General features: G+C 43.0%; 1 protein-coding gene across 4 annotated transcripts in view; it reads left to right on the forward strand.

The window, feature by feature from the left end:
- Positions 1-16086, forward strand: part of Invs (inversin) — a 155915-nt gene that overhangs the window by 99355 nt on the left and 40474 nt on the right. For all 4 annotated transcript variants that reach the window (XM_087548931.1, XM_087548932.1, XM_087548933.1 and 1 more), the window contains 4 exon segments: positions 231-404; positions 1679-1846; positions 5239-5419; positions 8270-8379. In XM_087548931.1, the coding sequence (XP_087405057.1) occupies positions 231-404; positions 1679-1846; positions 5239-5419; positions 8270-8379 (633 nt within the window).

A 16086-nucleotide genomic window follows, 5' to 3' on the forward strand; every position in this document is an offset into this window, starting at 1 on the left:
AAACATGTTATGTAAGCAAATGATGTCGGGCAGCCGCTGTGTAAGTTATGTGTGTTCAAAGCGACCACGAGAGATGGAAACATAAAGCCACTGCCCATTTCTCCTTTTACTGACTTTCCTGCATGCTGTACTCTGAAGGTGGCTCAAACCCTGAAAACATTTAAAATGCATTTACTCACCGGCCACAAAGTAAACTCTCCTCTTCCTCTCCTTTTCCTTTCATTTTCTAGGGAAATTACCGCTTTATGAAACTCTTACTCACTCGCAGAGCAAACTGGATGCAGAAGGACCTAGAAGAGATGACGCCTCTGCACCTGAGCACTCGGCACAGGAGCCCCAAGTGTCTAGCGCTCCTGCTGAAGTTTATGGCGCCCGGGGAGGTGGATACACAGGACAAAAACAAGGTAATGCACAGTCACAGTCAAGGACAAATGGAAGAAGGACGTTTTGTGAAGCCTTGGGAAGGAAGGTGAGCGTTGCCACCATCCCTGTGGGAGGGCAACTCCATGTATTCAGACGTCCCAGCAAGCATTTCCACAGCAAAATAAATAGAAAAATAAAAGAGATGTAAAAAATATAAGTACAAACCGCTAAGCTCATATTGTATTTGAGTAAATATATCCTGCATAACCATAACCAGGAAAAAGGAAGAAGTAAAGACAATGTGTTTATTAAAGGTGGTTATAATCAATTAATGATTGTTATTAAGTAGTGATTTTTTTTCTGTGATCTTCGGTCATTAATAAAAATGAAAATGGGTTAGGGCTAAAGAGACGGCTCAGCAGTAATGCAGAGGGCAGCGTCCTGTTCCAAGCACTCCCACTAGGCAGCTTACAGCAGTCAGTAATGAAGCTCCAAGAGGTCCAGACTCTCCTCTGACCTCCTGGAGTTCACCAAGCACACGAAGTAAACAAAAATAAAATGAATCTTGTAGAAAATAATGCATTAATAATGACTTCATAATAAATAAATGCCTGGAGGTGTACTTTGAATGAATACCACGGATGTTAGTCTTTCAACTTTAGGACAGATGAGCTTAGTTCCTGTCAGGAAATTGTCCAATTCTAGACTGTGTTGCTGAATCACCGAGTGTCTAATGTATGTCTGAGCATCTCCTGTTTTTTCCCTAGTGACTGTCTGTAAGAGGCATGTTCATGGCAGTGGCAAAAGTAGTTTTCAAATAACTTTACTGCTTCCAGAATTACCACTTTAAACTTTTATTTAAAATAAAATACAGATTTAATTTTAAAAGTATCTATTAGTAGCTAGATTTAGCTATTAGTATGCAAACTTGTTCTTAAGTTTAAATTTGATGCGCTAAAGGATTCTAGATCCACGGGTTGACTGTAGCATACTTTCCTTCTAGTTAACATCAAAATTTAAATCTTTCTGTGAAATTCTAAGAGTCTAATTCGAATCTTAGTGATGGCCAGGGGTGTAACATCAGGAGTGTGAGTACCTGGCTGGCGATTATTCCTAAGTCGTCTTTCCTCTCCCTGTTATTTGGTCAGCCTCTGGAGTCACATGACTCTCAGGGCACCCACACACTGCTAACTTCTGTCACATGCAAATTAAGGGGTCCTTGTCTCCCAGACAGTCTCTCAAACCATGCCTGTCATAGGAGGTGTTCCAGAAGAGTAGGGCGCTGTGGATTTTCAAGGTCCCCTCTACCTTGCAGCAAACAGCTCTGCACTGGAGCGCCTACTACAACAATCCCGAGCATGCGAAGCTGCTCATCAAGCATGACTCCAACATCGGGATTCCTGACGTGGAGGGCAAGATCCCCCTCCACTGGGCAGCCAACCATAAAGACGCGAGTGCCGTGCACACAGTGAGATGCATCCTGGTGAGTGGAGTGCTGTGTTGGACCCTAAAACCTTTCCTAGGAGGAAATAATAGACAGACGGGCAGATGACGAACCAAGAGTACCGCCATGCGGACTCACCCCTGAGAGAGCTTCACAGTAACACTTCTCCACGCTGAGGTTTTCTGTGACTCTTCCTCGTCCTCCAACCACCTTCAGAATTCATATTTCTCATTCCCTGCTTTGCTTTGTACTTGTTTCTAATCTATATATTTTTTTAATTTTTGTGTATGAGTGTGTGTGAATGTGTGTGTATGTGTAAATGTGTGTGTGCATGTGAATGTGTGTATGTGCATGCATGTGAGTGTGTGTGTGTGTGTGTGTATGTGTGTGTGTTGTGTGGACTGTGGGAGAGATGTGTGTGATGCATGCACATTATGTCTGCACCAAGGCCAAAGCAAGACATGGGGAACCTTCCTATCCCACTCTCTGCCTATTACCTTGAGACAGTCTCTCACTGAGCCTGAAGCTCACTGCTTCAACTACACTGTCCTCCATAAGCTCTTGGGATCTAAGAGCCTCTGTTCCCCAGTGCTAGGGTTAAGGCACACACAACCTAGCGTGGCTGTTAATGGAAGTGCTGCAGATTGAACTCGGACCCTCACTATTCCCCAGCCCGCTGCTGGCTTTTAGTATACAAATTAGACCTTTAAAAGCATTTGTCCCTTGGTCCCTTGTGTATACAGTGATTGTGGCACACATCCATTAGTTTCTTTCTCTCTATTTTCCTTTCTTTTTTGTATGTGTGATATGCATGCATGTGTCGATATGTGTGTGATATGTGTGTGAGGGTGCATGCTCATGTGTATATGTGTGTGGAGGAAGCCAGTGGTTGACATCAGATGTCTTCCCCCATCATCTCCCACTGCATTGACTGAGGCAGGAGGGTCTCTTGTAGGAGCCCAAGGTCACTATTTTGGCTAATCTGGCTAGTCAGTTTGTTCCCAGGATTCCTTCTCTTTGCTTGCCATACTCCGGGCTTATAAGTCGGCTGCCACACCTACCCAGCTTTACTTGGATTCTGCGGATCTAAACTCAGGTGCTGGGTATTTGAGAGATGTTCAGTGTTCTATTGCTGCACAGAGACACCGTGACAACTCTTAGGTAGGAAAGCATTTTACAGGGGCTGGCTCACAGTTTCAGAGGTTCAGTCTGTTATCACGGTGGAAAGCACGGCAGCACAGTGACTACATTCTTATTCAAACCACCAACTTCCACTCCCTATCCCACAAAGGCCTGTAGCCATATCGTAATAATGCCGCCGTGCATTCAGTCCAACTTCAAAAGTCCCTCACTTCAAATAGTCTACAACAGCTCAACACTGCTTAAAGTTCAAAGTCTCTTCTGAGACCCATGACAACCTCTTAACTCAAAGTCAAAAAGCAGATCACCTACTTCTAACACACAACAGCACAGAATATACATTACCATCCCAAAAGAGAGGAATGAGAGCACCGTGAGGAAATACTGGACAAAGCGAGACGGGAAACCAGCAAAGCACACTCCAACCTCTGCATCTCTGTCTGGTGTCAAAGCGCTCTTCAGAGCCGCAGCTCCGTCCTGCTGTTGGCTGCCGCACGCTCTCTGGGGCAGGTTCCACACGTGACGGCACTGTAGCACTGAGCCTTCTCCTTTGAGCTCAGGTTTTCTCTGTAGCCTCTCTTAGTTGCTGATCTATAGTTCTTAGAATTCTCATTATTGTAGAAGTATTGATCATAAATCAGAGTTGTTTGTTTGTTTTATGATAGGGTCTCACGTGGCCAAGGTTGGCACCCAGCCCATTATGTAGATGAGGATTACCTTGAGCTTCTCCCAAGTGCTTTGTGCCCACCCTACACAATCATGTGTCTGCTGTTTATTTTAAATGGTTTTACAGCTTTCTACCTTTTTTTGTTTTTCTTGTAAGTCAAGTCTGTTGCTATCTTAATGGTCAGTCCTCTGTAAGGTGATCTGCCTTTTCATTCAGACCATTTTTAATTCTCTGTGTTTAACATTGTATGGTTCCTTTGAGATATGTCTAGGGGTGATCTTTTAGAATAAAAAATAAATGGTGTTTGCTGGGCCAGGTAATCCTAGTACCTGTATAGTGGAGTCAGTAAGATCAGGAATCCACCATGAGTCTGAGCGCTCATCCGGTGTGGTCAGATCATTCTGGTCATTGTGATAGTTTTCGTTTCTGCTCACTTCCCATTACAGCTTGTATTTTCTTACATATTTCACACATAGTTGCCTCATGAAAATGCACCTTACTTTGGGAGCCTAGGCATGTTCAACATTCATACCACTGTCATCTAGAAGTGAGTGGTCAATAACCTTGCAATTGAGTCACATAAAAGTAAATAAATATATAATCTCTAAGCATGTGACCTAACATAAGAAGGAATTCCGGGGAGGAAGCTCCTTAGCTGAAACTGTTTCAGGAAGCTGAGACATGGGGGTTCTGGGCTGGTAGTGTCCCTGGAAGCTGGGAAGTAAGGTCTTTGATGTCAGAGGGAGACTTAAGAAGCACATCGTAATGTCCAGCAGAAGGGTCAGTGAGTACTGTGAACTTACAGGGAAATAAAACTGATTGCCGTAAGGACAGGAGTAAAGTTTCCAGCTTCATTCATGAAAGCACCTTAAATTAAGCAGCAGGAAATGTCTTTCAGTCTCGGACTAGGAATAGCATGTAGGAAGCGTGATACTACCCAGTGATTAGTCTGTACCAGATGTGGAAAATAAGCATTTTGCAAGCCGTCATGGGCATGTTCGTTGGTCCAAGCATCTGGAGAGCAGCTTGGCAGTGTGCAGCAGAAGCTGCAAAAGTTCTTCAGCTAGCAACGCCTCCTTACCTCACACACCGAGCCGCAAGAAATATGTGGGGGAACGGCCTTTGCAGCACTATCTGTGATGGTGAGAAAAATGGAAATAATGTAGCTGTTCCTCAGGAGAAACATGGACAACACGATTCTAGTTTAACAAATGAACTAGAGTCATCAGGATACCTACAAGAGTAATGTAGGGGGAAAGTCGCCAAAGAGATTACCATGTGCCTCCATGATGTAACTATCAAAGTCACAGGTACAAAATGTATGTTGTTAAAAACAGAACAAAACAAAATCAGCTGTGGCCTGATTTACAACAGACACAAAGCACAGCAGGCACAGTGTCACAGCTTCCTAATGCAAGCATGGTAGTTACTCTATTCTTGTCTATATTTTATATTTTTAATAGATAGGAAAGTTAATTGTTAGATTTAGCCCATGCACTTGAGCTATCATTTTACTTGTACCTGTATAGAATGTGGGGGTTCATTTTTAAGAATTGGTTAATGTGAATGGCACACATTATTTATTGAGGATTCTACATGTGTCTGAAATCTCTGTTAAAAATAGGATGCCGCCCCAACAGAGTCTTTATTGAACTGGCAAGACTATGAGGGCCGCACACCTCTGCACTTCGCAGTTGCTGATGGAAACCTAACGGTGGTGGATGTCTTGACCTCCTATGAAAGCTGCAACATAACGTCTTATGACAACTTATTTCGAACCCCACTTCACTGGGCAGCCTTACTAGGTACGTTCTGCCGTAAGTCAGAGGACCGCGGGTAAGAAAGACTTCCCAACTACAGAAGGCCTGTACCTCCACATCGCCTGAGGGATCCTTCCTCCTGCCCAACTGAAATGCTCAGTTTTCTCATCACCCGGCTCCTTCCGCTGCACCTTAGAGTGGTAATATAAACTGGTTCTCATTCAGCACTTCAATATCATGCTGCAAGTTTTTACTTTTATTATAAGGGAATGAGAATTCATTGACAGGATATGAATGTAAAGTAACCTGTTCCCATTCATGGTTGGTGTGTGGGCAAAGGAGGACAGTCATCTGATGCTGGCGTTCAGTCCTTGGTATTTGGTTTGCTTTTTCTTCACTTCTGCCTTATAACCTCTCAGGGATCACTTTTTTCCTTTGGTGAGAGGCAGATATGTGTCTGGTACGTGTTTTCTCAGGTGATTTGAGCGAGTACAACCTGAAAGGGTTTCTGTTTTGGGTAGTGGTTTAACCACGTACACTCGTTATTAAAAAGTAACATTGCTGGGGCTGGGGATTTAGCTCAGTGGTAGAGCGCTTGCCTAGGAAGCGCAAGGCCCTGGGTTCGGTCCCCAGCTCCGAAAAAAAGAACCAAAAAAAAAAAAAAAAAAAAAAGTAACATTGCTTTACACTCTGGGGCATTATTAGTATTTTCAGAGGGGTTTTTCTTAACGTTTTCTTGCCCCTTTGTTTTCCCCTTCTGCCAGGGAGCATACGTTGCCATCACTTGACTCCAGCTGCCAGGTGTTGCAGGTGGCAGTGTGGTGACTTTTCAATTTATCAAAATCTCGTTTACCCATGTGTCAGGGTCAAGAGCAAGATCTCATCTGTTTCCTTCCGCTCAAAAGATGAGCTGTGTCATTTCCTCATTACTGCTTTGGTTTTGTTAACAGTCTGGGGGTCCACTCAGGGAACAGTCTGGGGGTCCACTCAGGGAACAGTCTGGGGGTCCATCCACTCAGGGAACAGTCTGGGGGTCCATCCACTCAGGGAACAGTCTGGGGGTCCATCCACTCAGGGAACAGTCTGGGGGTCCATCCACTCAGGGAACAGTCTGGGGGTCCACTCAGGGAACAGTCTGGGGGTCCACTCAGGGAACAGTCTGGGGGTCCATCCACTCAGGGAACAGTCTGGGGTCCATCCACTCAGGGAACAGTCTGGGGGTCCACTCAGGGAACAGTCTGGGGGTCCATCCACTCAGGGAACAGTCTGGGGGTCCATCCACTCAGGGAACAGTCTGGGGGTCCATCCACTCAGGGAACAGTCTGGGGGTCCATCCACTCAGGGAACAGTCTGGGGATCCATCCACTCAGTGAACAGTCTGGGGGTCCACTCAGGGAACAGTGTGGGGGTCCACTCAGTTAGCCATCTGTGAGGCTTCTCAGTTGTGAATATCTTGCTTTTAATTATTAAGTGGCACATCATATGTTTTAAAGTGACTTTCATTCTTGCATACGGCTTTTCTGTCAGACTTATAATTGTCATTTAGTCTTTCTTTTAGGTTTTTTCCACCCCCTTTCTGTTTCCCTTTTGAATGTGAGTATACTTCACGGTTTGATTCTACTTCACTAAATTCACTTTCATTGTGTAAATTTTGACTTATTATTCCTACTACGTGGAATTTTTCTTTCATCTGTATCTTCATTCCCATCTGCCTCCTTATTTCTTCTTACACTCATTTTATTTCCGTCCATCAGCTTTTCATGTCAGCCCGTTTTCGTCCTACGATGCTCTCTTTCGTCTCATAGAAGCCCTGTCTTTCTGACTAGACTGAAGATGCCTAAGTTTCTCGACTTTGCTCTGACCTTCTTGAGACCATCTCTGAGGTATGCCCTTCCTCTTTCCAGTGCTGATTTTCTTTCCCTTACTGAGTTTTTTCTTTGCTCCTCAGACAAGAGTAGATGTGTTTCAATTGACACTGTTGCACAGATAGTCATCAGACCCGCAAAGACTCCACCTTTAACCTCTCATGTGGACTGAGTGCATGAGCACAACCCCCAGGCACATCCCCTGGCCTGGCTTCCACCCAGCACAGCCTTGCTCTCCACCACGATACCTCCTTCCCGTCCCTGTCCCCACGTGCTCAGCTAGAGAGTCTAGAAGGGTTTCCTAGGTTTGCTAGCCCTCTGTTGTGTTGTGTTGTGTTGTGTTGTGCTGTGTTGTGTTGTGCTGCTGTGGGTTTTGAGACAAGATAACCAGACGATGTCCTAGCACTTTCTCAGTAGCCCAGGCTACCCGCAGTCTTTCACTCCTCCTGCCTGAGCCCTCAAGCACTGGTTTTACAGCACACACCACCACACCCAGTTTGTTAACTCTTTGACTCTATGCAGTTTCTCCCTTGCAGAAGCCACTTCTTTCAGACTATGCTACAGACGGTTAGCCCGCCACCACACCACGGTGCCTGCTCTCTTACTGTGCAGTGTGAGCTCACAGCGTTGCTATTGAAAGACTAGGAGCGATACTGAAGGATGGCTGGCCCTGAGTCAGAAGGGTTCACTTCAGTTAGCTCAGCTGAGCAGTAGAAGGGAACTGTTCAGCTCTGGGGATCAGAACGGAACCGTGACGTGATGGGCAGGGAGGCCAAGGAGCCCGAGCGGCAGCACCTAAGCCTGGTCCTGGTTTTACTGTGGTAACCTTTGCCTTCATTCTACCCTGTCATACGGCAAGGGGGGAAGGAGGAAAAGGCTGTGCTGGGAGCTGTCAAAGCCATTTTAAATGCCGTTAAATGCTACTGTTGTATTTTTCTTTTTCTTTTTTTTTTTAACCTTCCTGTTTTTAAACGGAATAAAAACTGGCTTATCCCTTTGTGCGTGACACCTACCTCATGTCTGTTCTCAGGCCATGCACAGATTGTCCATCTCCTTCTGGAAAGAAACAAGTCTGGAACCGTCCCTTCCGACAGCCAAGGGGCAACACCCTTGCACTATGCAGCTCAGAGTAATTTTGCTGTAAGTTATGATAGCCTTTTCTCTTAATAAAATGTTTATTTTGATATAATTATAGCTTCATATTCGATACAAGAAATAATATACTATGGTCCCGTGCCCCTTTCAGCCAGCCCATTCTATTGATAGATGGAGTACCATGTTATCAAAAGGTTGGCACTGATCTAATTCAGACTACAGCAGGTTAAAGTTCATGAATCTGAGTTGGCAGTGGTTGGCTTTTAACCATCATTCACACTGTCAGCATTGTGATACAGGTAATGGTTTGTGTTTTTATAAGGTTCTTAGACACATGCAAAGTTTTATGTCGCTTTACTTAAGCACTAGGTATAACCTTTTGCTTTACGGCAAGTATACTGCCCTATTTTATGACTTGTATAGCACTAAGGATGTCTTACTGCTCAGCACCCTAGAGCTGTCTTGAACACAGTGCAGGAAGGCTTTGCAGCTGGAAAAACCAACTCCTGGAATCCCAACTGTGCAGATTGCGACCTATAGGACCTCACACAATTTCAACATCTCTGAGTCTTTGCTTCTTCTTACATAGTTTGACAACTATAAGTCTCTGGACTGCTGGAAAGGTGCAGCAAACTTAGGCAGGTGTCTGCTGCACCTGGTGTAGAGCACGAGTCTACACAGGCCGCACTCCTACGATTGTCTACATATGAGATCAGGTGTCCAAACACAGACTACATTCTCACGATTCGGATTAGTGATTATGGGTCGTATGCATCTGTGAAGGCAAAAGTGTGAATTATTATATCTAGAGATCCTGGCTATTCTCTCTAGTTCTTCTCTGATAGACCTTCACGGATCACAAGGGGCTTCTTTTTTTTTTTTTTTTCAGTTTATACATCTTCCTTTCTTTTTTTTTTTTTTTTAATTAACTTGAGTATTTCTTATATACATTTCGAGTGTTATTCCCTTTCCCGGTATCCGGGCAAACATCCCCCTCCCCCCTCCCCTTCCTTATGAGTATTCCCCTCCCAACCCTCCCCCCATTGCCGCCCTCCCCCCACCAGTCTAGTTCACTGGGGGTTCAGTCTTAGCAGGACCCAGGGCTTCCCCTCCCACTGGTGCTCTTACTAGGATATTCATTGCTACCTATGAGGTCAGAGTCCAGGGTCAGTCTATGTATAGTCTTTAGGTAGTGGCTTAGTCCCTGGAAGCTCTGGTTGCTTGGCATTGTTGTACATATGGGGTCTCGAGCCCCTTAAGCTCTTCCAGTTCTTTCTCTGATTCCTTCAACGGGGGTCCTATTCTCAGTTCAGTGGTTTGCTGCTGGCATTTGCCTCTGTATTTGCTGTATTCTGGCTGTGTCTCTCAGGAGCGATCTACATCCGGCTCCTGTCGGTCTGCACTTCTTTGCTTCATCCATCTTGTCTAATTGGGTGGCTGTATATGTATGGGCCACATGTGGGGCAGGCTCTGAATGGGTGTTCCTTCAGTCTCTGTTTTAATCATTGCCTCTCTCTTCCCTGCCAAGGGTATTCTTGTTCCCCTTTTAAAGAAGGAGTGAAGCATTCACATTTTGATCATCCGTTTTGAGTTTCATTTGTTCTAGGCATCTAGGGTAATTCAAGCATTTGGGCTAATAGCCACTTATGAGTGCATACCATGTATGTCTTTCTGTGATTGGGTTAGCTCACTCAGGATGATATTTTCCAGTTCCAACCATTTGCCTACGAATTTCATAAAGTCGTTGTTTTTGATAGCTGAGTAATATTCCATTGTGTAGATGTACCACATTTTCTGTATCCATTCCTCTGTTGAAGGGCATCTGGGTTCTTTCCAGCTTCTGGCTATTATAAATAAGGCTGCGATGAACATAGTGGAGCACGTGTCTTTTTATATGTTGGGGCATCTTTTGGGTATATGCCCAAGAGAGGTATAGCTGGATCCTCAGGCAGTTCAATGTCCAATTTTCTGAGGATCCTCCAGACTGATTTCCAGAATGGTTGTACCAGTATGCAATCCCACCAACAATGGAGGAGTGTTCCTCTTTCTCCACATCCTTGCCAGCATCTGCTGTTCCCTGAGTTTTTGATCTTAGCCATTCTCACTGGTGTGAGGTGAAATCTCAGGGTTGTTTTGATTTGCATTTCCCTTATGACTAAAGATGTTGAACATTTCTTTAGGTGTTTCTCAGCCATTCGACATTCCTCAGCTGTGAATTCTTTGTTTAGCTCTGAACCCCATTTTTTAATAGGGTTATTTGACTCCCTGCGGTCTAACTTCTTTAGTTCTTTGTATATTTTGGATATAAGCCCTCTATCTATTGTAGGATTGGTAAAGATCTTTTCCCAATCTGTTGGTTGCCGTTTTGTCCTAACCACAGTGTCCTTTGCCTTACAGAAGCTTTGCAGTCTTATGAGATCCCATTTGTCGATTCTTGATCTTAGAGCGTAAGCCATTGCTGTTTTGTTTAGGAAATTTTTTCCAGTGCCCATGTGTTCCAGATGCTTCCCTAGTTTTTCTTCTATTAGTTTGAGTGTGTCTGGTTTGATGTGGAGGTCCTTGATCCACTTGGACTTAAGCTTTGTACAGGGTGATAAGCATGGATCGATCTGCATTCTTCTACATGTTGACCTCCAGTTGAACCAGCACCATTTGCTGAAAATGCTATCTTTTTTCCATTGGATGGTTTTGGCTCCTTTGTCAAAAATCAAGTGACCATAGGCGTGTGGGTTCATTTCTGGGTCTTCAATTCTATTCCATTGGTCTATCTGTCTGTCTCTGTACCAATACCATGCAGTTTTTATCACTATTGCTCTGTAATACTGCTTGAGTTCAGGGATAGTGATTCCCCCTGAAGTCCTTTTATTGTTGAGGATAGCTTTAGCTATCCTGGGTTTTTTGTTATTCCAGATGAATTTGCAAATTGTTCTGTCTAACTCTTTGAAGAATTGGATTGGTATTTTGATGGGGATTGCATTGAATCTGTAGATTGCTTTTGGTAAAATGGCCATTTTTACTATATTAATCCTGCCAATCCATGAGCATGGGAGATCTTTCCATCTTCTGAGGTCTTCTTCAATTTCCTTCTTCAGTGTCTTGAAGTTCTTATTGTACAGATCTTTTACTTGCTTTGTTAAAGTCACACTGAGGTACTTTATATTATTTGGGTCTATTATGAAGGGTGTCGTTTCCCTAATTTCTTTCTCAGCTTGTTTCTCTTTTGTATAGAGGAAGGCAACTGATTTATTTGAGTTAATTTTATACCTGGCCACTTTGCTGAAGTTGTTTATCAGCTTTAGTAGTTCTCTGGTGGAACTTTTGGGATCACTTAAATATACTATCATATCATCTGCAAATAGTGATATTTTGACTTCTTCTTTTCCGATCTGTATCCCCTTGACCTCCTTTTGTTGTCTGATTGAAATTTACACAATATCTTTCTACAAATCCAGCACTACAAAGGATAATAAATGGTAAAGCCCAACATAAGGAGGCAAGCTATACCCTAGAAGAAGCAAGAAACTAATCGTCTTGGCAACAAAACAAAGAGAATGAAAGCACACAAACATAACCTCACATCCAAATATGAATATAACGGGAAGCAATAATCACTATTCCTTAATATCTCTCAACATCAATGGCCTCAACTCCCCAATAAAAAGACATAGATTAACAAACTGGATATGCAACGAGGACCCTGCATTCTGCTGCCTACAGGAAACACACCTCAGAGACAAAGACAGACATTACCTCAGAGTGAAAGGCTGGAAAACAATTTTCCAAGCAAATGGTCAGAAGAAGCAAGCTGGAGTAGCCATTCTAATATCAAATAAAATCAATTTTCAACTAAAAGTCATCAAAAAAGATAAGGAAGGACACTTCATATTCATCAAAGGAAAAATCCACCAAGATGAACTCTCAATCCTAAATATCTATGCCCCAAATACAAGGGCACCTACATATGTAAAAGAAACCTTACTAAAGCTCAAAACACACATTGCACCTCACACAATAATAGTGGGAGATTTCAACACCCCACTCTCATCAATGGATAGATCATGGAAACAGAAATTAAACAGAGATGTAGACAGACTAAGAGAAGTCATGAGCCAAATGGACTTAACGGATATTTATAGAACATTCTATCCTAAAGCAAAAGGATATACCTTCTTCTCAGCTCCTCATGGTACTTTCTCCAAAATTGACCATATAATTGGTCAAAAAACGGGCCTCAACAGGTACAGAAAGATAGAAATAATCCCATGCGTGCTATCGGACCACCACGGCCTAAAACTGGTCTTCAATAACAATCAAGGAAGAATGCCCACATATACTTGGAAATTGAACAATGCTCTACTCAATGATAACCTGGTCAAGGAAGAAATAAAGAAAGAAATTAAAAACTTTTTAGAATTTAATGAAAATGAAGGTACAACATACCCAAACTTATGGGATACAATGAAAGCTGTGCTAAGAGGAAAACTCATAGCGCTGAGTGCCTGCAGAAAGAAACAGGAAAGAGCATATGTCAGCAGCTTGACAGCACACCTAAAAGCTCTAGAACAAAAAGAAGCAAATACACCCAGGAGGAGTAGAAGGCAGGAAATAATCAAACTCAGAGCTGAAATCAACCAAGTAGAAACAAAAAGGACCATAGAAAGAATCAACAGAACCAAAAGTTGGTTCTTTGAGAAAATCAACAAGATAGATAAACCCTTAGCCAGACTAACGAGAGGACACAGAGAGTGCGTCCAAATTAACAAAATCAGAAATGAAAAGGGAGACATAACAACAGATTCAGAGGAAATTCAAAAAAATCATCAGATCTTACTATAAAAACCTATATTCAACAAAACTTGAAAATCTTCAGGAAATGGACAATTTCCTAGATAGATACCAGGTACCGAAGTTAAATCAGGAACAAATAAACCAGTTAAACAACCCCATAACACCTAAGGAAATAGAAGCAGTCATTAAAGGTCTCCCAACCAAAAAGAGCCCAGGTCCAGACAGGTTTAGTGCAGAATTCTATCAAACCTTCATAGAAGACCTCATACCAATATTATCCAAACTGTTCCACAAAATTGAAACAGATGGAGCCCTACCGAATTCCTTCTACGAAGCCACAATTACTCTTATACCTAAACCACACAAAGACACAACAAAGAAAGAGAACTTCAGACCAATTTCCCTTATGAATATCGACGCAAAAATACTCAACAAAATTCTGGCAAACCGAATCCAAGAGCACATCAAAACAATCATCCACCATGACCAAGTAGGCTTCATCCCAGGCATGCAGGGATGGTTTAATATACGGAAAACCATCAACGTGATCCATTATATAAACAAACTGAAAGAACAAAACCACATGATCATTTCATTAGATGCTGAGAAAGCATTTGACAAAATTCAACACCCCTTCATGATAAAAGTCCTGGAAAGAATAGGAATTCAAGGCCCATACCTGAACATAGTAAAAGCCATATACAGCAAACCAGTTGCTAACATTAAACTAAATGGAGAGAAACTTGAAGTAATCCCACTAAAATCAGGGACTAGACAAGGCTGCCCACTCTCTCCCTACTTATTCAATATAGTTCTTGAAGTTCTAGCCACAAGGGGCTTCTTATCTACCGTGTCCTGCGCTCACTTGGCAGCGTGATTGTGAGCAGTCTGACCCTGAGACACTAAAGAGGCCACAGTTGGTTTCCTGTCGCCATCATGAGTGTGCCGTGAAACTCAGTAGCTCTGGCCTGGGAAGAACATAACTCCTACTTTGTGACCTCAGTGTTCTATGAGCATCTCATGTCATTCCTCTTACTCTGCAGAAGCCACTTTGATCTTGTCTTATATGCTAGTGATTCTCTTGCCTTTCTTTTTAATAGGTCAGAACCTCACAGTGTCCTGTGTGACAAGAACATGGCATGTGTGCTCTCAGGTTGTTCACAGGCTGGCCATCTACACAGTACATTCTTTCCTTTGTAGCCTTCCTAAAACTTAATACACCACCATTTAGCAAGCCATTATCCTTCATTAACTCTGAACATCACAATAACATTTGGAGAAGTAGTTTTTTCCTAACACAGATGGGAAAGTCACATGGCCCAAGCTGATGGGTCCATGGTAATGAAAACTCAGTACATGATGGATCATAACATCCCATTGACAGGTTCTAAGAGATTGAATGCCTTGCCCATGATCTTGAACCAAATTTCAGACTCTAGCTTTAATACAAATACCAATAATTAAATACTTATCAGTGGGAGTAAAAGAGAATGGTGATACATTACAGATGTTTGAGTTAGGTACTCTGCCAATTCCTGAGTTGTTTTTCAATAATTATACACATTTCTAAGCTCTGTTTCAAGCCTATCAATTACTTTAGCTTCTGCTAATTCCATATAAGGTTGCTATTTTCTCTGTTGAAAAACACCAAAAATAAACAAATCAGGAAATGGTTTTAAAATTAGGAAACCTTACCATGCTGTGGACAGACTTCTGGGAGTTCCAGTTTACATCTGTTCCTGTACCTGCCTCCAATATGTGTGTGGTCATAAGCCTGCATTTCTTGCAACGTAAAACAAGGACTAAATTAGACGAGCCCTTATATGTATTCTTTTTGTTATTGTATGTGAGTAGGTCTTTTGTCTGCATGTATGACTCTGTGAATGAAAGCATTCAGGCTGGGTGTGTGGAGTGCCTATCTTTCGTTGTGCCAGCTCACCTTTAAAAGTGTAAGTGTGGCTGCCTGGGGCCCTTCGAGAGCAGAAGAGGGTATCAGATCATCTGGGAGTGGAGTTACTGATGGTTTTAAGCCGCCATGCAGGTGTTGGGAATTGAACCCTGCAGCTCCTGCTCTTGCCCGCTGTGCTAGTTCTCCAACCCCCGTTCTATATAGTGAGCGACAGAAATTTCTTTTTGAAACTCTTTTATATTTATTCAAGCACAATTTCTTGGTCTTCCTAGAAATTTGTGTCATGAGTTCTAGGAAAGATATCAGTGCAGGAATATTAACCCAGGTATGAGAACGGGGAATGACTCCCAGCCTCACAGCACTTGACAGCAGAAGCAAGCAAGGGCCTGGATTTGATCCCAGCACAGAACCCAACAGCAGGAACCCGACTGCTAGGCACTGTTAGAACTGACTGCCCGGGTCCCTATTTGTCATCTATTCCAGAGGCAGGACCTTAAATTTAGGAATGGCTAAATAAAAATTTTTAAATGAGTTGAATGCAACATTTCTCAGTAAGTTTTGATCAAGCAAATGTATAACAATGTTAGTCATGCCACTGAATTCTTTAAAGCTTTCTAATTTTCATTTCTAACACTGGCCTTAGAAGTTTGAAAGCTTGATCAAAGAGCCTCATTCTCAGTTATGTTACACTTGTCATCTTCTAATTTTTTAATATTATTTTTTGTTCTTTGACAGTTTCACTCATCCCCACCTTCTCCCAGTAAGTTCCCTAAGCCTGTGTCTTCTGTGTGTGTGTGACTGGATTTGAGTTGGGTTGCCTACATGAATGAGAGGTTAGTTCCTGGAGCATGGCCGACTTAGCACTAGTGAGGAGTGGGGCATGAGTGCTCCCAGCCACCACTGACTGTCACAGTCCCTCAGAGAAGGGGGGGCCTCACCAGTCCTGCTCCCTTCACTGACATGTTAGCAGGCCCAATCTTGTGCTGGCAGCCACAGCCACAGTGAGCTCACCATGTGCCAGCTCTTGTCATGTCCAGAAAACACTGTTGGGCGTC

The sequence above is a fragment of the Rattus norvegicus genome, chromosome 5 (assembly GCF_021556685.1).
Source record: "Rattus norvegicus strain SHRSP/BbbUtx chromosome 5, alternate assembly SHRSP_T2T, whole genome shotgun sequence".
NCBI lineage: Eukaryota > Metazoa > Chordata > Mammalia > Rodentia > Muridae > Rattus > Rattus norvegicus.